Source organism: Pogona vitticeps, chromosome 2 (genome assembly GCF_051106095.1).
Source record: "Pogona vitticeps strain Pit_001003342236 chromosome 2, PviZW2.1, whole genome shotgun sequence".
Lineage (NCBI taxonomy): Eukaryota > Metazoa > Chordata > Lepidosauria > Squamata > Agamidae > Pogona > Pogona vitticeps.
Genome location: NC_135784.1, coordinates 156309424 through 156336110, shown reverse-complemented (window position 1 = coordinate 156336110; position 26687 = coordinate 156309424). Strand labels below are relative to the sequence as shown.

The 26687-nt window shown below is 40.6% G+C and overlaps 1 protein-coding gene and 1 long non-coding RNA gene across 4 annotated transcripts; one reads left to right on the top strand and one right to left on the bottom strand.

Annotated features, from left to right (window-relative positions):
* PCTP (phosphatidylcholine transfer protein) lies at positions 1-26636 on the bottom strand. 3 transcript variants are annotated; one of them, XR_012083935.2, is made up of 7 exons: positions 19893-26636; positions 7776-7893; positions 5010-5089; positions 4289-4460; positions 2071-2138; positions 180-348; positions 1-86 (listed from the first exon to the last, which is right to left on the bottom strand). XR_012083935.2 is itself a non-coding variant. In XM_072990934.2 (6 exons), exons 1-6 carry the CDS (start codon positions 20115-20117, stop codon positions 286-288), a joined length of 726 nt encoding a protein of 241 aa, XP_072847035.2. In that variant the 5' UTR covers positions 20118-26636; the 3' UTR covers positions 1-285. The 3 variants fall into 3 exon arrangements, 2 of the variants coding, with proteins under 2 accessions (XP_072847035.2, XP_072847036.2); XM_072990934.2 differs by having other exon boundaries at positions 1-348; XM_072990935.2 differs by lacking the exon at positions 2071-2138 and having other exon boundaries at positions 1-348.
* Positions 33-2163, top strand: LOC144586631 (uncharacterized). Its single transcript, XR_013541556.1, has 2 exons — positions 33-86; positions 180-2163. It is a non-coding gene; the product is annotated as an uncharacterized LOC144586631 (long non-coding RNA).
* Positions 26637-26687: the final 51 nt, after the last annotated feature.

The following is a 26687-nucleotide window of genomic DNA, read 5'->3' as shown; positions in this document are numbered from 1 at the left end:
TAGTGGAAAATGAAAACCAGAAAGTTTAATATGTTTTACTGTCATATGTGTTGGGACTTACATGGATCATGATTACCATCCCAGAGGTCAGATGTTATTCAGTGTTATGTCATGACTGATTATCCATGCCAGTATCCATCTTTGGAAGATATACCGTTAAACCATTAATTTTCCCAGAGGTCAGATGTTATTCAGTGTTTTGTCATGACTGATTATCCATGCCAGTATCCATCTTTGGAAGATATACCGTTAAACCATTAATTTTGATTGAATTCATGGGGAAGTTTATTTCTTGCGATAAGTGTGGCAAGCTTTCTGCATGTCTTTTAAGAAGTTAGGCACTCCAGTCTGCAAAAAGAATGGCAAAAACAATTATGCCTATCCATATTATTGCTTATGAAGTAACTACCAATTTTCCACTGATAACATTATTTTTGTGTCTTTCAAACCATTATAAAAACCTGCATTAAAACAATCATATTCCACCCACTAGCTTAAACAAGCATCATATTTGTTGAGGGGGGCAATCAAATTTCGCTTTACAACATCCTGATTAATGTGGCAATATGGGATCTGAATGACTGTTGTCTCCTGTATACCACTGCAGCAACCGGCTACTGGCACTGAAATCTTTCAAAATAGTTTTATAGAAGTGACAACAATGAAACAATATGCCACAAGTCTATGAACACATACACCAAAAGCCACAAGAATGTCTTGGATATTTGATCTTTACTGATTTTAGTCTACCTCTAAGGACATGGAAGTGCTTTCCTGTGTTGCTGCACCCACACCAACTAAGCAAGAACTAGGCTATTCACCAAATCATGAGGCAGGCAAATTTTGATATGGCCTGGTACATTTGATTCTTGAAATGAGATAGATTTTTTTACCTATAACTGAGTGAGCATTTTCCTCTGCTCAGTGTGCCACAATATTGCAATACAGGTTTGCTTTGTGCACATTCTTTGCCTTCAACTGCAGTATGTGTTCTGTATAAGCAATTATGTGTAGCAGTTTCCATTCCCCTCGACTGACTGACTAATTTGTGTTGCACCCTTCCCACTCCAGCTGCCTTAATGCTGACTGGCCACAGCTCTCCTTAGGAGAGCTAAGCAGAAATTTCTAAATAAATGCCTGGATCACATAAAGAGAGCAATCCTATCTGCACCTATAAAACAGTAGCCCCTGACAGGGAACCAGAAAGGTGTGAGTAGAAACACTTTTAAGGCTGGGCTGGTTTATCCTGGCACTTACTTACATAGTCTAGTCCCTGGCAAAAGAAACAAATCAGCCCATCCCCAGAGCAGACCAAACAGGGGGATGAATGCCTGTGTAGTCAGGCACTGACTTTTGAGAGGGTCGATGAGAAGAGTGTTCTAATAAAACAGTGTTAAACAGGGCAGTGTTAAGCAGGGTATTACTGTAATGAAAAAAAGTGAAAGGATGAAAGAGTGAATGGTGAATGAAGGAGGAGAAGCAGAGAGCTCTGCTTGAAGTGACTGCCCTCAGTGGTCCTTAGCCCTTGCAGTGAACAGACGCTCTGAGATGAAGAGTTGTTTATTCCATTACAGAGAGTTAAATCTCTAAGTTGCTCTGCAAATTGAGAAGGTAAAGGGGATAAATAGACAACATGAAAAGGCAAAAAAGATACTAGACAAATCCATAAATAATTATAATAGCAAGAACTGTTGGCCGAGTAGGTTTAAACTCATACTAAAATGCTTCTTTGTCACTGTTGGGAATGTTACATGGTCTGAATAACTCAGTGAGAGAAAGAGACAATTAACTGTGGGAGACACTTCAACTGCCTTTGGAGAAGACAGGTCTGGGAATAGGACATGCAAATAGACACTGTAAAGAGTACTGCTCTACTGATGGATTTGGCTTTGGAATCACTTCAACAACTGACATGAGAGAAAAGAATGGCAATAAGGCGGTCTGAACTGTTGCTCTGTATTTTGTTCTTAATATTCTAGTATCTAGTTTTCCCAAGGGGGATTCAACCTAGTTGAATAATTGGTGAAACCAACTGAATTGATCCTATGGAGATTCCAGTACTCTGGTTACCTTAGTTGCCCAGTTGACCAGCCATGAAGGAAGCTTGCCACCAGGATCATCAAAATAGGTCATGAAAACTTTGAAAAGAAAAAAAATTAAAAAGCCATTCAAATGTTTGTATAAAGCAGTTATGTTAAAGCCCCTTCACAAATACATTCTATTCAAACAAACTCGTTTTCAGAATGAATGCTCTTTGTACTACCAATCAGAAAGTACTGCACATCTAATCCTGTCCTTTTTGCCTTAACAGATTTTCCATTTTAAGAAAAGAAGAAAAGATGTTGGGTGAAGCCCACATACAATTCAATTAGCAAGGCAGAGTGGAGGTGTGACAGCGGCCTCAACAGGAATCAGTCTAAGCGCTTGATCACACAGGGCAAAAGAACCTGTTATGCTTCTTTGGCTGTTGTTTAGATTGGTGGTCCCCAACCTTTTCCAACCACAGACTGATCGGGGGTGTGAGGCCACAGACCAGGGGTTGGGGACCATTGTTTTAGAGCATTTCCAATCACACGATGCACGGCCATGATTGACTTATTTTCTCAGCATTAAATAGTCCAGATGTTCTTAGACTACAACTCCCAGAAATCCTGAAAAGTACAGCTAGTGGTGAACACGTCTGGGAGTTTTAGTCAAAGAACATCTGGGAACCCAAGGCTGGGAACCACTGCTCTACAGCACAGTCCTTAAAATGTGATAACCGCAACTGTACAGAACTTTCTAGCTGTTGTCACACTATCTAATTATATAAAGGTTTTATGACACGGGCGATTTTATTTTGAATTCCTTTCCTAATGACCTTCAGCATGGAATTGTTTTTCTTATAGCAGTCTCACAGTAGGCAAATGTTTCCTTCCACCAAACCCTCAAGATCCCTTTTGTAATTAGTCAGCACCAACTGAGACCACATTTACAGGATAGGAAACTAGGATTTCAATGGAGGGGTGGGGAGGAACTTTAGGAAAAAAGAAACTCACTGTCTTATAATTTGATGGGAAGCCCCCAGGCCAAATTATAAGACTGAGATCTACGAAACAGAAGTGGCAGAACAGTCCTCTTTACCTTCATGCTGTTCCTGAACCACTTCTTCATGCACTCTGAAAAGTGTCCAGCTGCACCTTCACACCATAATGGAGGCAACCTTTGTTAGAACTCATTCTTCCGTGTATCTTTGCAAGTCACAGGGAATCTTCATTACTTGCAAAGGTGCAGCTGGGCACTTTCTAGAGGCCACAAAGAACCATTGCAGGAATGGCAAGGAACTAAGAGGGACTGCTCTTTGATAGTTCCCAGTCCCATAATTCAGCTCGGGGGCTTCAGCTTCAACCAAACTGTGGGGTTGCAAATTTGTTTGTTTTTTCCAAAAGTCCCATCCCTAGATTATAATCCTCAGTATGCATTAATTTAGAGAGATGTGGTGGCACTGCGGGTTAAACCATAGAAGCCTCTGTGCTGCAAGGTCAGAAGACCTAGATCAAATCCATGCGACGGAGTGAGCCCCCATCGCTTGTCCCAGCTGCCGCCAACCTAGCAGTTCAAAAGCATGCAAAATGCAAAATGCGAGTACAGTGGTGCCTCGCTTAACAATTACCTCGTTAAACCGCTGTACGATTACTGTTTTGCGATCACTTTCGCGATCGCAAAACAATGTTTGAATGGGGGTTTTTTTGCTTTGTGATGATCGGTTCCCTGCTTCGGGAACCGATTCTTCACATTACGATGAACTGAAAACAGCTGATTGGCGGCTGTCAAAATGGCCGCCCGCTGTGCAAAATAGGTACCACCATGGTGGGAAGGTAACGGCATTCCATGTCTAGTCACGCTGGCCACGTGACCACGGAAGATTGTCTTTGGACAAACGCTAGCTCTATGGCTTGGAAAAGGAGATGAGCACCGCCCCCTAGAGTTGGACACGACTGGACAAATTGTCAAGGGGAACCTTCAGCTTTGCCTATGCATTAATTTATACTTGCTTTTGATAAACCACTTTTGCAGTTTTAATACACATTTTTCAGTTCTGAGGGATTATTTTAGAAACAGTTCACTATTTATTATTCTCTTCATCACTCTGAACGATTTGGTTATGAACAAGTTTAAAATAACAGATTCCAAACAGTTTTCTGAATTTATATTTATATCTGTTCACTGGAAAGTTAAGTTTGACTTAGAAATGTAAAATTGCTGCTTTAAGTTGATATTCCTATAAAGCTACTTATAGATTTCTTACCTTTGGATCCTTTCTTGCCATCGCTTTCAAATGCTACACCTTGTCTATAAGCTTTTACTCGAACAATACCAGACTTTTCTGGGAATTTATTAGTCTGCACACTTTTAGCCAATATAACATAGATCTTCCTCCCATCAACTTCCATATCTCGACGCTCACGAGTAAAAACATACTGTGTTGAAGTTGAAGAATTAAACAGTATTTTAAAATATTATGTATACAGTGGAAGCAATATAGATTTCAAGAGGCAAATAGCCACAAACTGATGTTTTTACACTGAAAGGAGGATATCTTGGTTTTGAAAATGTGTAAAAAACTAGCTTGCTTCAGGAATTATTGGAGCACTGGCATGGGATTCAGGGCATCTGGGTTTTACTCCTCAGAGAGCCATAAAATGTAATGAGTGAGCTTGTGCTGGTCTCTGTCACTTAGCCTGCCCAACCTGAGAAGGTTGTTCTTGTTGAGGAAGAAAAGCGGGGGGGGGGGGGGAGAGATTCAAGAACATCACTTTGAGAACACAGCAGGAAAAACAGGACAGAAGTGTAAAAGAAAAAAAGTGGGGGGATACAGTTCACAAGGATGCAAATCAATATGTCTTTTCTTTTAAGGGGGTTGTCCATCCATTATAAAAATTTTAGGTCCTAGAGACAAGCAGGAATCAGGCCAGAGTCCGTAGCTACAAGTGTTAAAAGTAAAGCTCCAATCAAAACTTGAAGGATACATCTCTGTTTGTTAAGGGAAATGGGAACTTCACTTCCCAGTAGATAGCTGGTCTGCCATCATGTGTTTTTTCACATATGTCTACAAATTAGAGAGGAAATGTGTTAGATGCATAACATGATTTATTTATTTAACTGAATTTATGTATCAGATATAAAGATTATCAAGCAATTGTTTCCTTAAACCTGCTACAGAAGACTCAGACATAAACCTTAACCATGTGCATTTCAGGCCTCAGCAAAGGTCATGTTCAGGTGCAGAATCCTGAGGAGTCGGTCAAAGTGGGCAACAGCTATACCGAAAGTCAAATTCTAGGGCTGCAATCACAGAAAGGAACAGGAAATTTAGGCATGGTTCTTAAAGGTATAATTCTTGAGGTTAGGGCTTTAAAGGGCAGCTTTTGAGGCTGGACACCTGAGTTTTCAGGCTGGCTACTATGTACGACAAAATGATACCTTCAAAGCAAAGAGCTTAGTCAACCAGGTTTGCATTGGGGAAAAAGTGCCAGGCACACAGGAGATACACTTATGGAACATGAATCCAATGTTGTTTAAGTTACACATACAACACATATGCATTCTTGGATACATTGTGCTGCTCCTGAGAACAGCAACCTTGACTCTTCTTCCTTTTTCCTCTACTCGATAAAAGTAAACTTGGGGTGCAAGGGGGCGTGGAAGGATGAGAAGTGGCACTCATGTTGCCCAAGCTGAGATGGTCCAGCTAGATTTGCCAAATGAAGGATTGTTTGGGGAAGCCTCAGCATCTGTAAACAAGACCTCTGCATTTTCTGTCTTTACATATGCTTCTCTCCCCCCCAAAAAAAAATAATGGGGAAATGGCTGCAAGGAGGGCTACTGCAGTTAATATACATATAAGAAGGCAGAAATGGTACTTACGTTTATAAAAGAGCCTAATACAAATTGTTACACTTGGATATTTTCCCAGAAAATTTTACATGGACTGTGAATTATTAGATGGGGGAAACATTTATGTTCCAAAATACCAATAGGACCCAACAGGATATCACATTTTCCACAAGAGGTCACTGGAGTATTAATTTGATGCATATTAATACTCCAGTGGACATCCCATTTCATTTCAATTTCTTAAGCTGCAAACAAAATCAAACTAAAAAGTAAAGGTGTGGGGGGAAATGTCATGTCTGATATTCTCTGATTCAGAAGCACCTCTTTAAAGAACAGGATGTTTCATTTTCTTCTTTTCTTTTCTCCCCCCCCCCCAAGAAGTAAAAGCTACAGCTGGCTGGATAGCACCATGAGTTAGATAGCCAGCTACAAAGCCAGAGGCTGGAAGTTCAATTTCACACTGTGCCTCTCTCAAGAAGAACCAGGTTGTATGGCCTTGGGCAAGCTGTACAGGCCCAGGGTGCTCCCAGAAGAAGGGAAAGGTAACTGAATATTCTCTACCTAGAAAACCCTGCAAAAGGTTCAGCACATTGTTTTTCTCAGAGAAAGGGAAGAGACTAAGGACAGTGAAGGGTTGCCTGGTTTGTACATACCTGTTATTTGTTCATCCTATTGCCAGCTTTTGCTGACATATGATCTCTGGTATGTCTCTTGCAAAGCCATCTTTCATTATCTTACATTAAAAACAGTATTTTAAAATTGCCAATATTTTTCTAAACTCTCAAGAAATCAGGAATACTACCGTAATTGCCCAAATGTTGTCTATTTAGATTCAAAAAGAGACAAAAATATGGGGCAATAAGACATCATATTTACATTAGTTATCTGCCCATTGGTGATCTGCATGGACAGAGTTCCTACTCCAGTCCTCTGAAGATACCGGCCACAGAGACTGGTGAAATGTCAGGAAGAACAGCCTTCAGAACACGGCCAAAGAGCCCAAAAAAACCACAACAACCATCAGATCCTGGCCGTGAAAGCCTTCGAGAATACAATATCTCTATTAATTGACAAAAGCAATCTACTGAAGTTCATGGGCAAACACTAGAATTTATTTATTTATTTATTTATTTATTTATTTATTTATTTATTTATTTATTTATTCATTTATTCATTTATTCATTCATTCATTCGATAATACCTAGGTTCAACACAAGTACAGAAAAAAGTACTGGTGATTAAAATTGTATTCCCATGAATCAATATAAGGATGACTGCTGAAGAATCAAAACAGCTGAATTCAGATAAGGAATCAGTTTTCAGAACTGACACTTTGGTCAGCACCCTACTGCATAAACATGGAGAAGAGGTGCAGTCAAGGAAGCCCCCTTCCAGCTGTTGCAGGCTTCCTGTCACAAAACCCACTGTGCCACCAATCTTTCAACTATCGCACGCATGGGCAAACAACAGGGAGCCTGCCTGAGCAGGAAGAAAAGTTCGGCAGTTTCCCTTACACTCTGCATTTAGGCAACAGGATACTTGTCATAGTTTCTTATCCAACAGGAGGAATCAGACGGCATCAAAGACATGGCCTTATTTTTCAGAAGAATGCCTTCTGAAAACAATGCATGCAATTTTCAATAAGCACTTCTGAGTACTCTATATCTAGAAAACCCTGGAAAGAATCACAATTTCAGAATCAACTTGAGATCACATAACCTTTAGTACACAAGAAATATCCATTTAGTGCATTTTTCTTATTTCAAAAATAGTACCCATGCATCTGAAATGTGAACAAATCTTTAAAATTTTAACAGTCAGGGAGGATGAGGAGGGGGGGGAAGAGTAATAAAAACGCTATCATTACTGTCTAATTACACTTTTAATTTAATACTAACCTCTAACAAACTGGTCCCATTTTGGTCTGTAGTTTAAATCCGTGTAGACATCAGCACACAGCTCTGGGGCACAGTCATTAAGAATACCATAGAGTTTATACTCATATAGTCCAGATTTCTATTTGGGGGGAAGAGAGAGATAATGCTCAGAGAGAGAATCAGAAGTACTCCACTCAGGTTTATTTCAGACATCTTTTGGAGAGCACAAGCCATGTCTAAGTGTAATCCTTAATATTGCCCTGTTTCTATTTCCCCTAAATTTGAGTGCTTTGTAATGTTTGTTGCTAATCTGCTGCCTGAAGATCATGTCTTCAGTGGGCAGAATGGCAGCATTGGATATTGACCATAATTTTACAATATTTTGATTGTATACTATTTCCTTTATGTATGAATCCTGCAAACTACTGCCATCCCCCCCGTTTAAGCAATCAATCTTAGTGGGTCGCTTTGTTTTGTTTTGTGTTTTTGATTGATATACCAGAACTTTCTGTCCAAAAAAATCTAATAATTTCACCATACATTGTCAGCTTTCTCTCAGTGAAAGGGGTTCTTAAGAATTGTTCAGGAGGTCTGAAATTGATGGTTGTGCCTTACGCTTTGGGGTTGTTTTTGTTTACCATTTTTTAGTGTGGTAATTATTTGATCCTTTAAAATTACTTGTATACTCACTGTTTTTAAAACACAATGGTTTCACATACTGTATAACAGAAGGCATTATATCTAAGGCAATGACAAAATGACATTAAACAATGGCTGTGAATAGAATTTTAACTACCAAATCACCAGAAATACTCTGTTCATACCAGAAATAATTGTGATTAAATCTAATCTTGCATTTTATGCTGAAATATTTAACAGAACTTTATGACTGTGAACTTTTCTGCTCATTAAAAATCATTTCATCTTTCATTGCTGTCAACTAGGGCCTTTATGAACCCAACAAGAAAGGAATACATGACTCACAAAGCATTTTGAATAAGACATTAAATGTTTCCCCTTCCTTACAGTACCATTGCAAAAATTAATTTTGGCAATGAAGGTACACATCCACCCAATCCTACGCCCTGAGGCCTTTTTCCCCCAAAGATATATCAATTACTCAGAAGTGACTCTTGAAATTTACTTCCTGCATAAACTCCCCTGAACTCTCCTATATTAAACAATTCCCTTATACTTACTGCAGGACATCACATGAACAATCTAGTCTGCCATCTACCACAGCCAAGGTACTAATTGGTTTGCTGGGCTTTCAATGTCACTGCAGCAGGCAATCTGTCCCTTCAGGTATATACAAAGCTATCTTCCAGTATTAAAATGACACGGATATGAATCCAAAAGTGAAGTTACAGTCCCATCCTGTATTAGTTAAGACATAATGGTTGAAATCCCGTTGCACACCTCCACATACACAAAGGGAATGATCAGTAAATCCCGGGTGATTAAAGGCAAACTGCTATTGAAATTGCAAAGGTAAAGGTAAAGGTACCCCTTGACATTTTTTTAGTCCAGTCATGTCCAACTCTAGGGGGCGGTGCTCATCCCATTTTCAAGCCGTAGAGCCAGCGTTTGTCCAAAGACAGTTTCCGTTGTCACGTGGCCAGCGTGACTAGGGATCATCATTTTACCTTCCCACCGAGGTTGTACCTATTTATCTACTCGCATTTACATGCTTTCAAAATGCTAGGTTGGCGAGGAGCTGGGACAAAGTGACAGGAGCTCACTCCGTCGCATGGATTCGATCTTATGACTGCTGGTCTTCTGACCCTGCAGCACAGGCTTCTGTGGTTTAGCCCACAGCGCCACCACGAAGCCTTTAATCAGTAGTGATTTGCTGCTGTTGCTGACATCATTACCATTGTACATGGAGAGCAGCACAACAGGATTTCAGCCAACATAGAAGCAGCCATATTTTCACAGGATAAATACTAATTATCCACAATCAGTGACATTCCCCTAGGACCAAGCACAATTCTGGCCCATATGCATTCTCACAATGCTGTTAGGAGCTGTAGTATAGACTTGGAAAGGAAATTTAAGCAGTGTCTTTTACAAGTCTGTATTACTGATTGGCAGCTGAAACAAAGAAATATTTGCAGTAATACCAGAAGCTTCGCCATTCTGGTGGCAGTGCATTCCAGTGATGTCCATTCTTCCATTGTGGAAATGGAGCCTGATCCCAGTAAAAGACAACATAGATTCCCAGGAGAAGCAGAAATCGAGTTGGGATCGAAACTTTGTGATTCAATAATTGAAATTGGAATACTGTATTATAACCTCCAAAATAATAGCGCTAATAAGAACAGACTAGCCTCCAGTTGTTTTAGACTATAGTTGTCATCATCACTAGACACACTGACACAGAATGATGGGTGTTGTTTAGCCAAAACATATGGAAGGCAGAAGATTATTATTATTATTATTATTATTATTATTATTATTATTATTATTATTATTATTATTATTATTATTATTATTATTATTATTATTATTATTATTATTATCCCGCCTATCTGGTCGGGTGAGGACCACTCTAGGCGGCTGATCAAGGAAGGCAGGAAACAGAGATGAGCACCGTGCCCTAGAGTTGGATGTGACTATACTAAATGTCAAGGGGAACCTTTACCTTTACCTTTACCTTACTAGGGACGAAGGGAAGTTCAACTCTGAATGAATGTGAACAGGGACTACTATGTATACAGGTCTAATCTGATTAATGTGACCATTTGAGCATCTGTACAGAACATCCGTTCAAAACACATCTCATTGTTCTTTATAAGCAGAGCAAGAATTTCAGAGTAGTGGCACATGGCTTGGAATAAAAAAATGGTTATTACCAGCCTGGTGTCTGCAAATTTCATCAGGGTCATTAAGTATGGCCATCCAATGCTATAACAATTCCAGCATGGCCCTCAGCACTCCATACTGTGTACATCCTGCTCTAAATTGCAGCCATTCCGCCTTCACTTTTTGTAAATGGTACAGGGGGAAAAATACAATGACTAATGGCAAATATTCCTTTTTAGTCAGGAGAACATCCTAAATGTTTTATTTTGAGATATATTCCAAAGCTTGCTCATATAAACAGGACTCCAATTTATTCCATAACCAGGTGGATCAGATGAGCAAAGGCACCCACCCCCAAATACTGTATAGACGGCCCAAACATTAACCATAACAAAGATATAAGCAGCAGTATTAGCCAAATGCATTTATATCCCTCAGAGGTAACTGCTGATACAGTATATTCAAATACAGTACATTGAAGAACAGTTTTCCTTCTACTTGAATCATTGGTCTGCATTCACATTAAAGAACAATGCATAGCAGGATGATGGTGAACCACAGTTCCCTCTACATTTGAATAACTTAATCTGCTCTATATATTTTCTTTGTATCCATCTATTATTTTGTAAGATAAGTAACTTCTTCAACTACTACAGAAAGCTACAGAAAGATACGGAGACCCATGCAAATTCAGAACTGAAGACCAGGATTGTTACCCTTCCCCCCACCCACCCCCCAAAAAGACCTAACCTGAAAATAAGCCTAGTTTGATTTTTCAGGATGCTCGTAATATAAGCCCTACCCCAAAAATAAGCCCCAATTAAGTGAAACCCTGCCCTCCACCATTATGCAGCAAGCAGATGACATGACTATATTTGAATAAATTTAGATTGTTGTACATGAAAAATAAAAATAAAACAAGCCCTAAAAATGAAAATAAGCTCTAATGCGTTTTTTGGAGCAAAAATTAATATAAGACACTGTCTTATTTTCAGGGAAACATGGTAGAACTGTATTTCTTAAATCAAATTTGCTTTCTTTTTCTTTTAGTTTATTCCCAGTCCTAATCTCTGATATCTTTTCAGGAGTAAAGGGAAACTCAGAGATTTTGGAGCATAGTGATAGTCCTCCTTGAGTCTTCCCATCCAATGGCTTCCTAAATTAGTAGAGGTGAAGGCAGGCAAACTTGCTTTTTTCCTCCTAAGCAGTTTTTTTTCTGCTTGCTTGTTCATGCTCTTGGACAGGAATATTGTCCCTAAATTAGTGACTGAGTATTATACTTTACTGTCAGGGATACTTTAGGGAAGCATAAGGAAAATATTCTCCCATTAGGACTGGTTTTGGATATAGGTGGGAAGCTAAAGAACATTCTGATTCTTCAAGATCTGTTAGCAAATGCATTGCAATCTCTGCTCACAAACCCTACACTACCTTTTTTTCTTAGCCTTTACAATATCTTAAAGAGGCTTTGTAGTGCACATAACAGTGATTAGCATTTTTACTCTCTATGGGGTAATGCTCATGGTACAGAAAGATGCACAGGCAAAGCGTTCCACCACAGATACCAAGTAATTCACTTCCACTAATTAAAACTAAGTGCAGCTTTGGAAGAAAACAACACTTTGTAATTGTAGCACTCTGTATCCTGTAATACTAAATTACTGAGTGTTAATTCCAAATTCCTGAATGACTTCCATTAGTAACTTATATCGCTTGCCAATACCAGGTTAACAGCTTACAAATATCTTCTAATTATAGGTGTGCTTTTTCAATAAAATGAATCCAACTACTCACGACATTTACTAGGGAGTGCTGACAAGTATTGAGCCTTACCCAGAAAAAAAATTGAGCTAGGAAGCTGTAACTGCCACACTATTCTACATATTCCCCCAGGAAGTCAACACACTTGCAACATCTGTCCTGCAGCTTCCTGCAAATAAAATTCTTCTGACTGCTGGTGTTATCACTCATTTGCAGCGTTAGTTGCCTCCAGAACACTCCCAAATCGTTGTCCCTTTAGGTATTTTTTTTAGTTTGGGGAACAGATGATAGTCAGAAGGAGCCGGGTCAGGAGAATAGGGTGGATGGGACATCACTTGAAAGCCTAAGGACGCTGGTTTTGCCATTGTTTCACCTGCAGTGTGTGACGAGGTGATGTTATGCAACAGGATGACACCATTGGAGAGCTTTTCTTGATGTTTTTCCTTGACGTTTCGCCTCAACTTCGTCAATAAAGCACAGTAATATTTTGCATTGATGGTTGAACCCTGTTGGAGGTAGTCCACCAGCAGAACTCCCTTCTTATCCCAAAAACCTGTTGCCGTTTGCTTCTGTACCGACCTTTGCACTCGGAACTTCTTTGGCCTGGGGGAAACCACTGTGCCTCCATTCCTTTGTCTCAGGATCATAACAATAGATCCATGTCTCATCGTCAGTTACCAGTTTGCCCAGGAAATCTGACTCATTTCTTGCAAAATGTTCCAAAACAGCCACCGATGTCTCCACACATCTCCTCTTTTGTTCAGTTGTCAAAAGTTTGGGGATCCACTTTGCTGCCAGCTTTCTCATTTCCAAGTTGTTGTGGATAATGGCACCAACTTTCTCACAGGATATTGCCAGATATGTAGCAATACTTCTGGCTGATATTCGGCCACCCTCCATGATCATCTCATGGATGGCATTCACATTTGCAGGCACAGAGACAGAAACAGGCCTTCCACTAGGTTTCTCACTTTCAACACCGAAATTGTCAGTTTTTAAATTTTAAAACCCAATGTTTAACTGTTGCATATGAAGGGCCACTATCACCCATAGTTTGTGACATTTCATCATGGATCTCCTTTACACCTTTCCCTTGGAGAAACAGGAGCTTGATTATGGTCCTATGCTCTTCCACACTGAACTTTTCTGGAGGTGCTGCCATGTTCAATTTGGAGCTGGAAATGAAAGATAAGTTAAACTCATAGGTACTGTAGTTGATTTTTGCACAACTGAATATAGGCAAATTGACCAACACACCCTGCAATTTACAGCTTCCTAGTTCACTTTTTTCTGGGTAAGGCTCAATATTTGTCAGCACCACCTCATAAGCTGACTCAAAAATGTGGTACAATATATGTTCTCTTCACAGGATGAAACTGTAATTCATTCTGCTAACAATGAAGGAACACAGATGTTGATTGCCACCATTCTGCTTCTCCCTACGTGCTAATTTCTTTCCCTCATGGTTCCTTCAAGAGTTTACCATAGGTCAGATCGAATGCTAGTCCTACTTGTCCTCTCACCCTACCTCGCCTCACCCTGCCTTTGCTCTTACAGCTTGCTGCGGGTTATTGAAGTATCTGTCACGTCCATGTGGGTATGTTAGGGAATTCAGCAAGTGAAGCTATACCTGCAGTTCCTAGGGCCTCCCTGCCCCAGGTGTGTCACATGCCATATACCAAACTTCACTTCTTTTATGTCGAAGCTGGCCAAGAGGAAAGGGGTGCTTTGTGATCATTCGTGCTAATACTATGCTTTTTCCCCATTATCTCACTACCATAATGTCAAGGAAGGCACACAGTGAGTCAAACATATAAACTGTACTAGAAGGCCAAAAAATGGACTGGCATCTTGAGCCATAAGCCCAAAGTCTGTCATGGTTTTCATACCATTTTTTTCTGACATGTCATCATGCTGGCACATGCAGTCAATCCCAAAAACTGTATAGTATACTGGAGGTGTACCAGTGCACTCAAGATTAAGCAAGAAACAGCAACACAGAACCCATCACAACATTCAAAGAAAGCACACTAGGGAACCAACCTTATATCCTGCTGATATAAATAGAGTTCATAATATTTACTGTCAGTTAAAAAGCAGTATGAAAAAACTGCTGTTCATAACAGCTCATTATACAACACAGGCATGTCATGTGTAGATATGGGGGTATTCATATTCGTACACGAATACCTCCACACAGCTGGATGTAACAAGGGTCCAGCCCCCTGGGGCCAGACTGTCCACTCACATGTTCATTGCTGCTGCCGGCTCCTCACTCCTTTCCAATCGTTCTGGAACTCGCAGTCAACTTCCACTCCTGGCAGGAGAGAAGATGAGTCTCCCTGCCAGGCTGACGAGTGGATAGCCAACCACAAGCTCCACAGCAATTGGAAGGGAGAGCGGAGCTGGTGGCAGCAGTGGATGTGTGAGTGAATGGTCTCACCCCAGGGGGTCAGACCCTCATTACGTCCAGCTCTGCGGACATAACAAATATCCCCATCTCTAGTCACTCTTCAAAACACTTCAAAAACATAGCAGAATTATTCTTCCACTGTCTGTTTTTCTCCAATCATAATATCAACTTTACATGATTTCACCTGTGAAGCTGAAATTGCCTTTGCTCTTTGCTGGCTAGTTCAGTTGTTCTCAAAGTGGCTGGGAAACTGGAAGCACCACATTTGTTACTCAAAAAAACATCCTGTGCAATTTAGGTTTTGCATTTAAAAGCAATTTAGACAAAAATTCTTTAACTGAGAGGTTGGCAGAAGGTAGATTAAAAGATTGAACTGAAATTGATTGGTAGATCTCTGGGCACTCTGTAACATATCATATGGGTTCCTAATATGCAGTTATTCAATATACAGTTGTCTATATGTGCACATGCATGCACAGATTACCTGCTGAAAAAGAATACTGATGGGAAAGCAGTAGTGGATTTAGTGTGTGTGTGTGTGTGTGTGTGTGTGTGTGTGTTTGTGTGTGTGTGTGTGTGTGTGTGTGTGTGTGTGTGTGTGTGTGTGTGTGTGTGTGTGTGAGAGAGAGAGAGAGAGAGAGAGAGAGAGAGAGGGGGGGGGGGAGGGTCTACCCCTGTTTTAGGCTTTTTGTGAAAGTGTTCTTGAATCACTCAATGAAAGCATTTGTTGACTGGACAGTATCACACTACTAGGCTAACCTAGTACAGTACTGTAAATACAGTACATCACTTTCAAAGTTCAATTATACAAATTCCTGCTGTATCTATTCTGGACATTCTCAGCGTACAGAATTAAAATGGCTAAGGCTTCAAGCACAAATATGTATCCCATTTTTATAGCACTTCTCTTGCTGAAAAACTGTGGTTAACTAGACTGGACTCCACTTCCAGGCTTCTCTATCAACTGCTTGAATCATGCTGTCTCTGGCCATAGATAGGTTACAAAAGTTCCCTCTTATTTATTAGTTCCACATCTACACCACACCTTAGTGTTATAACTCTCTGGGTGGTTCATACAAGGAAAGCATACAATAAAAAACACTATGTAGGTCAACAATAAGTCAGCTGTCTAAGTCGGCCAATAAGTCAGCAGGACTTCAATATTTCAAGGCTGAATGACCTCCTAAATCATTTTTGCCTCCAGAGAAAATTCAGGCTTCATTTTCTCTTGGGCCCACTTGTTTGTCTTTCTGGCAGTCCGAGTATCTATAAAGTTCTCCTCCAACAGCATATTTCAAATGAATCTATTTTTTTCTGTCAACTTTCTTCACTGTCCAGCTTTTGCATCCATACATAATAATCAGGAATACAGCAGTATGAATGATCTTGACTTTGATCACCAATGATACATCTTTATACTTGATTATTTTTTCCAAATCCTTCATTACTGCTCTCCTGTGTCTCAATTTCTCTTATTTATTTATTTATTAAATTTATACACTGCCCATCTAGACTGAAGTCTACTCTGGGCTGCTAAACAATAATAGATAAAACAATATAATATAATTAAAAAAACAACAGTAGTAATACAGTTCAAGATGGGAAAAATATTCAAGTGACAGGAGGTAAAGTCTGCCTAAAGAGCCAGGTCTTAAGTTTGCTCTTGAAAACAATCTTGATTTCTTGACTGGAGGCTCCATTTGGATTGATGTTTGAAACAAGGTATACAAACTCTAACAATTTCAATTTCTTCATTGTCAACATTAAAGCTGAGTAATTCTTCTGTTGTCATGATTTCTGTCTTAATGTTCAACTGTAGTCCTACTATGGTTGATTTGTATTAGAACTGAGTTGACTAGCACTTGAATTCTGGATACTACTGTACTTTGTTTTCCAGACAGTGACACAGAGGTTGACATATAAAAAAGAACTGAGAGCTGAATAGGATTTGTCTGCACTGGTGCAAAGTCAAGATGGTAAACAGAAATTATATATAGGAAACTTCAAAGGTAATGAAATGAAAGCCCAGTAGTATTCAATTTCTGTGAAGGCTGTTTTGTCTGCTTCTGCACATTTGAGATTTTACTGTCAAACTACACTGCTCTGAAACTTGATATTCATATGTGCACTTGCATGCATACAGATATATATAAACAAAGAATAAAGATCACAATATGGAATGCAAAATATTACATGGGATAGGTTCCTAACTTCCTTAAATTTCACTAGCACATAATGGTTAAGACAGGAGTGTTCTATGGTTCTTTATTCTTGGAAAAATACTCATGGAAAAACAGAAGTTTTGAAGCTGAAATTCAAGCATAAATGTATAGTAGTAAGAACCCATCTAAAAAGAAATCTTCTTGCTTAGACATTCAGAAAATAAATATTTTTGATCTTTAACTCACAAATTCACACCACTCCCCCTACTTTGTTTATAGGGTTTGCTGAGACGAAAGTGGAAAGGAGCCAAGTTTCCAAGGACACAAACTGTGGGAGCTAGTGAGGGGGGGGGAGAAAAGTCTGCTTTGCACTATACTCTGGGCATCCTGTCCACCTTCCTGACCTGCTCATGGATACTGAAAAAAGCTAAACCTTGAAACAAAGATTCAATCTACAGTATAGTCTACACAGGTTCTTCAACTTTGTCCTGGTGAACTTTCCTAAATGAAAGGAGTAGTGGAAAGAAAAACAGAATGCTGTTGTGCATCCCCATGGTTAAGCAAGACAAAGTCCAGCTGTTAACACTCACTCTCATCTCATCTCAAGCCTGGGAAGCGGAAGAGGAAAGGAAAATAAGAGTGATTCTCTCAACCAACATATAACACAGACAAGTGTTTGACCATCTAATTACCGGTAACTGTTTCTCATAAATAACCTTGGGAGTCAAATTTCCATTCTTTTTACACTATGTATAGTATATATCAGAAACTGAGAGCAATTTACCTACTCAGGACTCATATTCTGAGTGGTGTTTGGTAACCATACCAATAGCGGTATTGTCTTTAGTAATTCTGGGGTTGTTTCAGGTCATTCTGGAATTTTTTTGCTGCTGTTGTTGTAGATTTGAATAGATCGTTCCTGTGTTTGTCCTTACACATGGGGACATTATTTACTGTTGGATCTATTGCCCCAGTTTGTTGCTGGATCTAGTGGGATGTGCTGGGTTGCCCCAGGATCTGCATACATCCAAAATTGTTCCATTGTTTCAGGTTCAATACAGATAACCCTCTTCTTTTGCCTGTCTTCTCTGCCCTCTCTCCACCTTCTGCACTCCCAATTCCCTTCCCTCCTCATTTTACCTGTCCCTGGAGTGTTGAGGGGTGCAGATCAATCAGTAGGGGGGGGGAACCAAAATAAAACATCATCAGACTCACAAAGTGTCCCAAACAATGCAGTACTAATACTGGAGCAAGCTGAAGCAAAGCAAGATACCAATACCACTAGTGGTGACAGTAATTCCCTCAGAAAGCAAAGGTTTTTATCCCACTTGGACTCTGCTAACACTAATTTCAGACCCTTATTGTGTGAACACTGGAATGCAGTCATTGGTATGATGGGTGCAGAGAAAATTAAACAAATGTTCTGTGTGGACAGGCTTATAGTTGCTGACAGTTGCTGCTGAGTATTCTACAGGAAGTGATCAGTCCTGTTCTGTGCCATCTATTTGGAACATTTGACTTCTACTCAATTATTGCTAGTGTTCACCTAGTCCCTTTTGTGGCTACAATCAATGCTTTACTGTTCCTTCCCTTGACTGCCTCAGTTCATTGGATGGCCTAACACTGCTGCTGCATTGTTGTTGACACTGCTTTTCAGTGCAGCTTCTGCTCCTAATGGTCCCCGTATTACTAGACCTTTACATCTGGGAAAGCTTTATTTGTTCACATACTGTGCAGGGAATTATGGCAAACAGCATCCTATCCTTAGAAGTGTGTCCTACCATACAGTTCTGCAGATTTACTTCTCAAAGGATTTGCCATTGTTGTTGTTTTACAACTGATTACTGTCAAAAGAGGTGGAATAAATTGTTAATTTTTCAGAAGAGGTGCTGAGGCTCAGTTCAATAAGTGAACCTTAGCATCTAGCTTGGAATGAACCCCTGCTCTCACATGAGAACAGTTTAATATCCTGGGGAAGAGGTCCATCCATGACTATTTCAACTAAAATGGGTCTCCAGATGTTATTGGACTACAATTCCTACAGCTAGTGGTGAAGACTTCTGTAAGCTTTAGTCCAAGAACATCTGGGAACCCAATGTTGGAAACCACTGAGGTAAAGGGAATCTCCATGTTCACACAGAGTCTAAATGTCGGGCACTGGGAATTAATGACGACAGGAGGCTGTTGCCTTTAAGATGAGGCTTCCCTCAAGCATCTAGCTGGCCATCGTTGGCAGAAAGAATACTAGGCTTTCAGTACAGCTCTGGAAGTTTTTAAATTTTGCAGTACCTCCAGTATCCCACAAGCAGTACTGCACTGGCTATGCTGGCTGGAAGATTATGTGGGCTGCAGACCAGAAAAGTAACTTTGGGAAGTTCTTATTAAAGGTCTCTGGAGCACCTGAGGCATTCTGTACAAGCCTCGGCCCTTTTAAATTCACTTTTGTGCTCATTTCTTCAAAGAAGAGATACAACCAAAGAATGGAAGCAGGTCGGTTAATGGTACCAATTTCACAGTACATCACCTATAAATTGGTTGCTCGACTTTACCCATCTTGGGTATAAATTGTGGACGACTTATTCTGCACTTGGCTTCTCTACAGGGCTGAAGGGACCAAAACGCTGGGTTTAGAGACAAAACCACAAGGCTCTAATGGGGGCGACCGACCCTGGGGCAGCCCTTTTTAGCCTAGCCCACCCACCAAAAGACTGTCGTGAGGATAACGTGTAGAGAAGAGGACCAAGGTGGGATTAATCCTGAACTCCTCCGTGGAAAAGCGAGACTGGAAAAGAGCAGTTAGTAAAACCAACGGACGAAACAGCCGTCTCCTCCATAATAACCCTTCCAGCCCTCCCACCGCCACTATAAGGTAACCCCCCCGCACACCTCCCTCCTTCCCCCCCGCCCCGTCTCGGTCGCTAAGGCAACGCGGCAGCGACCCTCCCACACGCCCCGCCATCCCGCGCCTGAGCAGGCCTGGCGCGGCCTCTCTCGCACCTCGTCGTATTGCCGGTAGATCTTAAAGCCCTGGGAATCGGCCATGAGGTGCCAGGAGCCGCTGGTCGCCTCCTTCGGCTTGTGTAACTCGCGGCACACGGCCAGAAACTGGTCTTCGGAAAAGGGCCCTCGGGCGTGCTCTGGCCTTCGTGTGGAAGTGGAGGCGACGGCGGGGACGGTGGGGGCGGTGGGGACGGGGGCGGCGGCGTTGGACCCTCGGGACATCCCGACGCGGAGGCGGGAAAAACGGGCCGGCGCCCACCTCGGCTTGCTGGCTTTTTTTTGGGAGGGGGCGCGCCTCCCGCCTTTGCGCCCGCAGCAGGCTTTCGGGTGCCTTCGCAGGAGGTTTGCAGGGCGCCTCTGGAGGGCACATGGCCCGGGGCGGTGTCCGAAGGGAGGCAGAACGCTTGGCGGGCCCCCCGAATCTCACTCGGAGAAGTCGGAGATCGAACGTGGAATATCTGTGAGGGCGGGTGGCGTCGTGGTTGGAGGGCCAGACGTCAGGGCGCCGAGAGTCTGGGTTCAAGGACCCCAGGGTGGGTGGCCAGGTCACGATTTCTTGCCCTGGCGCAACTTCGCAGGGTTGTTGTATAGAGGAAGACATGGGGGAAATGGGGGTTAAGAGAAGGCGGCTGCCCTCCCCTGTAGATGAAAGGACAAGTTAAAATATAATAAAATAAGAACAAAGCTGTATTCATTTATCATGTGCAGCCTTCGCCTCTGCGCTCCTTTTCTGTTATTACCAAGGCCTATGATGTCTGGGTTTAATTTGAGCCAAGAAATGTTAACCCTGCAACTTATTTTTGGAAGCCTTTTGAAGGCACTCTTCATTGTCTTTTTACCCCATTCTCCTTTGTTTGGCTTCATTTAACCTTTGTGTGATTAGCCCTGGAAGAACACCTTCTGATTGAGTGCTGGCAGAGTAATAAAAGTGGGGGCTGAAAAGTTTCCTTCCCCTCACTGGTGGATTACTGCAGCCCTCTCACACATCCAGTCATAAATGTTTCTCCACTCCATCTCATACATAAAGAGAATGAAAAAAAAAAAAGAGATCAGAGTCAGTTACCACCTTCTTTTTCTGCATATTCAGCATCAGTTAACATGGATTGGAATCCCCTTTTTGCCCATAAATTGCCATTACAAAAGTAGAAAATAAACCGTCTTTTACTCCCTCCTCCAACAGTTCTTGATACGGAATGGAATCTTGCCAGGACAGTCTGTTTCCCAAGATCTTCTGCTGGCTAAAATGGGCATAAAGTTCTGCCAGTATCCTGTGGATGTGGCCAGATAATGTTTTACTCCTTTGGCTCTCCATTTGACCAAAAGTAATGCTTCCCAGTATGATCACACTGTGCACTAAATCTGACTTGTTTTGCACTGAAATGGTTTCAAAGATGTGCTAGACTGTGGCTTTTCTTCTATGGCTTTTTCTTGAACTTTAATCATCTGTTACATTTTATGATTATTGAATAAAGATTCTATCTATCTATCTATCTATCTATCTATCTATCTATCTATCTATCTATCTATCTATCTATCTATCTATCTATCTATCTATCTATCTATCTATCTATCTATCTATCTATCTATCTATCTATCTATCTATCTATCTATCTATCTATCTGTCCTGCAAATCATAATGTTAAAAGCACACTAAAACAAGATGGGTAAAGTGTTCACTCTTTTGTTTTATAAAAATACTGCCTTGAACGTTTCTTAATACTTACAATTCCAATTGAGTTTCCCATTGCGTAAGTCTTATCTGAAGCCCATTTGTAGCTGAACATGTATCAGCACAAGTATGAATAAACAAAAATGGAGTGGGATAGAAAAACATTCTAGAACTTTTGAGTCTAGTTGAAAGTAAAGAGACAAAATAGCTGCCTTTCAGTGATACTGGCTACAAAGTCACCGTCACATACCACCTTCTTAAAAAGGCTTCTACAAAGGCAATAGTATACTTCAAGTTTGGTCTGTGGTTTTACAGGGACTGTTCTGCATAATTATGTTGCTAGTATGGCATGAAAGTAGCTGTTGGCTCTTAAGTCCTTCAGCAGCTGCCTTGAAGGAGTACATCTGTAAAGAAAGAGCAAGAGAGATGAACTAGAATTTTTTGCTTAAGAAATAAATGTGCATGCTTTTGTGGCATCCCACATGTTTATAAGGCAAACTGAAAAACAGTGGCATATCTATTTGATATTCAGTGTGGCACAGGATTCAAAGTGTCTACTCCACATGCCAAGTTATCTAGGAACATGCCAGCACCTTCTTTCAGTTTATTTTCCCACTGCTGTATTGAAAATGACTCCATTTTCTTCCAAATTCCTGGAATGGCTTTTCAGAAGTTAAAAAAAATGCAAAAGAAAGTGGAAACCATAGTAATTTCTTTCATAAAATTTTGGATGCAGTCCTCTAACTCATATTTATGTCAGTCAGTCAAAATCTTTATTGTGCGATCATCAGATCATTAGAATATTAGGATTTATACACCAACTTTATATGTCACTAATATCGTACCATAGGTATTTATCAATAAATATACTACGAAGTAAAATAATACTGATATGTATACATACAATTACTATAAAGTATGGTAATTGCTTATTTAAACCCACTGGGGATCTTCAATAGAGTAGACATCCTTCAGTCTCAAGAGACTATGGTAATGTGCTCTGAACAGAGGACTTGGAACAGTGTCTAGTGTGGCTGAAAAGGCCAATTCAAGAGTAACAATCCCTTCCACACTTAAGACAAACACAATCTGTCCCCTGTCCAGCTCCCTGATTTTGCTGGTTTCGGGACTGCCTCTTTGCCTCAGTCTGCTGAACAGGTGTCTCTTCAAATTGGGAGAGGGCCTGCTGCACCGCCTGCCTCCAGTCTGAGCACTCAGATGTCAAGGTTTCCCATCTGTTGAGGTCCATTCCTAAGGCCTTCAGATCCCGCTTGCAGGTATCCTTGCATCACAGCTGTGGTTTCCCTCTGGGGTGCTTTCCCTGCACTAATTCTCCATACAGGAGATCTTTTGGAATCCCATTGTCAGCCATTCTCACAACATGCCCGAGCCAACATAGATTTTGCAGTTTCAGTAATGTATACATGCTAACAATTCCAGCTTGTTACAGGACTGCACTACAGTATTTGGAACTTTGTCCTGCCAGGTCATGACAAAAATGCGTCAGAGACAATGCATATGGAACATGTTCAACTTCCTCTCCTGCTGTGCACAAAGGGTCCAGGACTCACTGCAGTACAGGAGTGTACTCAGAACACAAGCTCTATAGACCTGGATCTTCGTATATGCCGTCAGCTTCTTGTTAAACCATACTCTCTTTGTGAGTCTAGAGAATATGGTAGCTGCTTTGCCAATGTGTTTATCCTGCTCGACATCTAGAGAGTGTGTGTCAGAGATCGTTGAGCCAAGGTACACGAAGTCATGAACAACCTCCAATTCCTGTGTGGAGATAGTAATAGAGGGAGGTGAGTCCACGCCCTGGCCCATGACTTATGTTTTCTTCAGGGTGATTATAAATCCAAAGTCTTGGCAGGCCCTGCTAAAACGATTCATAAGTTGTTGGAGGTCTTTGGCAGAATGGAAGTCTCACATGCATTTCAACTGATTTTCGTCTTTGCTCTCTATCTAGAGAGATTAAAGAGCTTTCCATCTGACCTAGTCCAGAGATAGATGCCTTCTGTTGCAGTTCCAAAAGTGTGCTTCAATATGACAGCAAAAAAGATCCCAGAGTCAGTCAGCGCGAGGACACAGCCCTGTTTCACTCCACTTTGAATTTCATGTTTTGATGGTGAGCCATCAAAAACCTTCATTTCATCATGAAAGGATCTGATGATGTTAAGGAGTCAAGGTGGACATCCAATCTTGGGAAGTATGTTAAAAAAGCCATCCTTGCTAATCAAATCAAAGGCCTTTGTAAGATCTATGAAGGCCGCAAAGAGTGTCTATCGTTGTCCCCTACATTTCTCCTGCAAGTGTCTGAAGGAGAATGCCATGTCAGTGCTGGATCTATTAGCTCAAAATCCACACTGTGATTCTGGATAGACTCTCTCTGCAAACAGAGGCCAGACTGGTCCCATATTTGTTGTCCTTCCACAAGCAGACAAAGACCTTTCTCTTCAGCCAAGCTTTCCTTCTGTGACTGGCTGTCTGAGAACGGTTTTTTTAATGGATTGTTGTAACTTGTTACTTTTAAATGTGTTTTTAGTACTGAATGTATTTACCATTTTAATATAATATTTGTTTAATTCTTTTTAAATATTTGTATACTTACTGTTTTTACTTTTAAATACTGTACTGTACTGTCCTTTTTTAATGATATAAATGCTCTTGGGTCCTTTGTGTGAAGAAAGGCAGGATACACATGTTTTAAATATAATCAATATATAAGCACACAGCAGAATGGAGTGGTAATGAAGGGAGATGGAATTACAGACTTCCAAGTAAACTTTGCAAATAGAGATCATAGGCTTTTTAAAAAAAATCCTTTCATAAAACGAAAGGGGTGGACTGGACTAGTGGCTGGCTTTTTTTTTTTTAACCTGTGAAAATGTTTGAGCCCACTGGTGCAATCTGACATTGTAATCCCATTCTGCCATAGCATGTGTAGAAATTGGTTTACAATTAAGTAGAGTCCTTATAGAATTATTAGAAAAGTATAATTCAGTGCCTTCAGTCATGCAGCATTTGAGAATTTATGCCTGTTTAAATACATGGGAGTATTTTTGAAGTTAAATATTTTTGCTGGGACTTTTGCTGGGACACATGTTACAGCACTTCCTTAAAACCACCAGCACTTCCTTGACAACTAAATGTCCAGCAACTTTCTGAAAGCAAGCACCGAAATATTAGTGTTTCTCCATGAAATGGAAAATACTTTTATTTTTTTCAAAAATATCTATATACAATTTAAAATAATACAGTACAATTAAAATCTCAGGCAGAATGTTGCAGTATGGAGTGTGCTTGCTTTCTCAGTGTTCCAAACAAACATAAGTCACTTCCAACTAGTTGCAACCAAATAGAGTTTCTGAGGCATGTGAGATGTTCATGGAGTGGTTTAAGTTTCCATTTCCAACAGGGATTTGAACCCAAGTCTCCTGAGCCTTAGTTCATTACATTATCTACTATATCACACCGGCTGTTGAGCATACATGTCCCCCCCCACAGATATTTCACCCTACTTCGTGGTTTCTCCCTTCCTACACGTACTCTTACCATCTATAGTCAGTGCATATGCTCAAGGCCTCACTCAGTGGTTCCTGCCTTTGATGGATCCCCTTCCTTTTCAGAAATGCCTTTGAACCACAGACTCCTTGTCCCCTTCCTTATGTCAAATAGACACCTGGGAAAGTATTGGGAGACTCATGACCCAGCCTTCCAAGACTCTGCCTATTTAGTATGAGTTTCCGTCTCTGTAACTGCTTAATTACTTCTAAAGGCATACTTGTGTCTGTTAAAAAAAAATTCCTTTATCTTCACATGGAGAAGAAAAAGGAATAAGGCCAGCCTCAAGTTATAGAAATCTGCTGTCATGAGTTGCTTCCAGGATCCTGATGAGTTTAGCTCACTAATGGCTTGCATTTGTTATAATAGGACTATTTTTCACTTTAATGCATATAAGTTGCTTATGTGGCTTCTGAAGGACAGCTGCTTCTTTATGATTCAGTTACAGTAGTTATAACAAATGTGAATACATCTGGTGTGTACTGCTGCTATATCCCATATTCAGATCAGTTGATATATAGTGGCATCAGTGGAGAAAATACATTTACGCAGATACGCCTAGGATCAAGATCTGAACGTTGGTTTGCAATAACTACAGTACCTATATCTGCAGTTCTCTAATTCCTACATAATTACATCTCAGCAGCAGGGCCCTCTTTTATTCTAGGTTGTCCAATTCTGGAGTTCACTTTGTGTAACAATTTTCAAAAAATCTGCTGTGGAATAAAGCTTGTTTTTCTTTTCTGTTTTTTTTTAATTCATAAAGACTTATTAAGCAGAACATCCTTCTTTTAAAAAATATCAAAACTATCTTCTAAGTCCAGTGTCAGCTGTGTTGGTTCCAATCTCTTCATGCCTTGTAATTAGAAAATATTTGGGGTTTCAAAGGGTCTTTTCTTTTGGCATTCTCACAAAGCACACGTACACGAAACAAATCATAATTATGAAAAGTTACACCCTCTCCGTGGAGTTCTTAGTTCTCCAGGAAAAGGGCCTTGTTTTCTTAATAAGAAGAGGGAGTTTATTAAAGCCAGGCAGAGGCTTTATTGCGTCTGGCAAACAGTCTTGAGAAATTAAAGACTTACTCCCTGTACTTTCACACATAGGCCTTTTTATTCTGCCTCCTGGCCCCTGCTGGGAGTTTCCCACTCTGAACATCCTATGCTACTCATGAAAGAACAAAGACCTCCCTTTCCCAAGCTAGTTGCAATAAGGCTGTGCTCAGCTACTCTGACAAATACAAGACATGATCCTTTTTACCCTATATGCAAGTCCAGCCTTTGGGAAAGTAGCAGAAAGAGTCTGGTTTGGCTCCATTATACTTGTCTGGAAACCACACAACATCTGTTGTGATTGACGGAACAGAATTAATAGCAGCCAACAATGGGCTGAGCCAAGGCTAACACAAAAATGGGTATTAATACAGATACATACATCCAGGCCAGCTATCCAGGTATCTACACATGCGCATAGAGACAGGCATTAACAGACATTGTCTCACTCTGCACCCCATGCATTCATTGCATAACATGGTCAAGGAGCAGGAAAATATGCTAGAA

What these genes read in the sequence shown, in the direction of transcription:
- PCTP (XM_072990934.2), bottom strand. Translation starts at nt 20,117, where the DNA reads ATGTCCCGAGGGTCCAACGCCGCCGCCCCCGTCCCCACCGCCCCCACC. An exon ending in TCTACCGGCAATACGACGAG is followed by an intron (nt 7,894 to 19,892) that starts GTGCGAGAGAGG and finishes CCCCCCAAATAG; the next exon opens with AAATCTGGACTATATGAGTA. An exon ending in TGGTCAACTGGGCAACTAAG is followed by an intron (nt 349 to 2,070) that starts GTAACCAGAGTA and finishes TTCTTTTTGCAG; the next exon opens with ACTGGAGTGCCTAACTTCTT.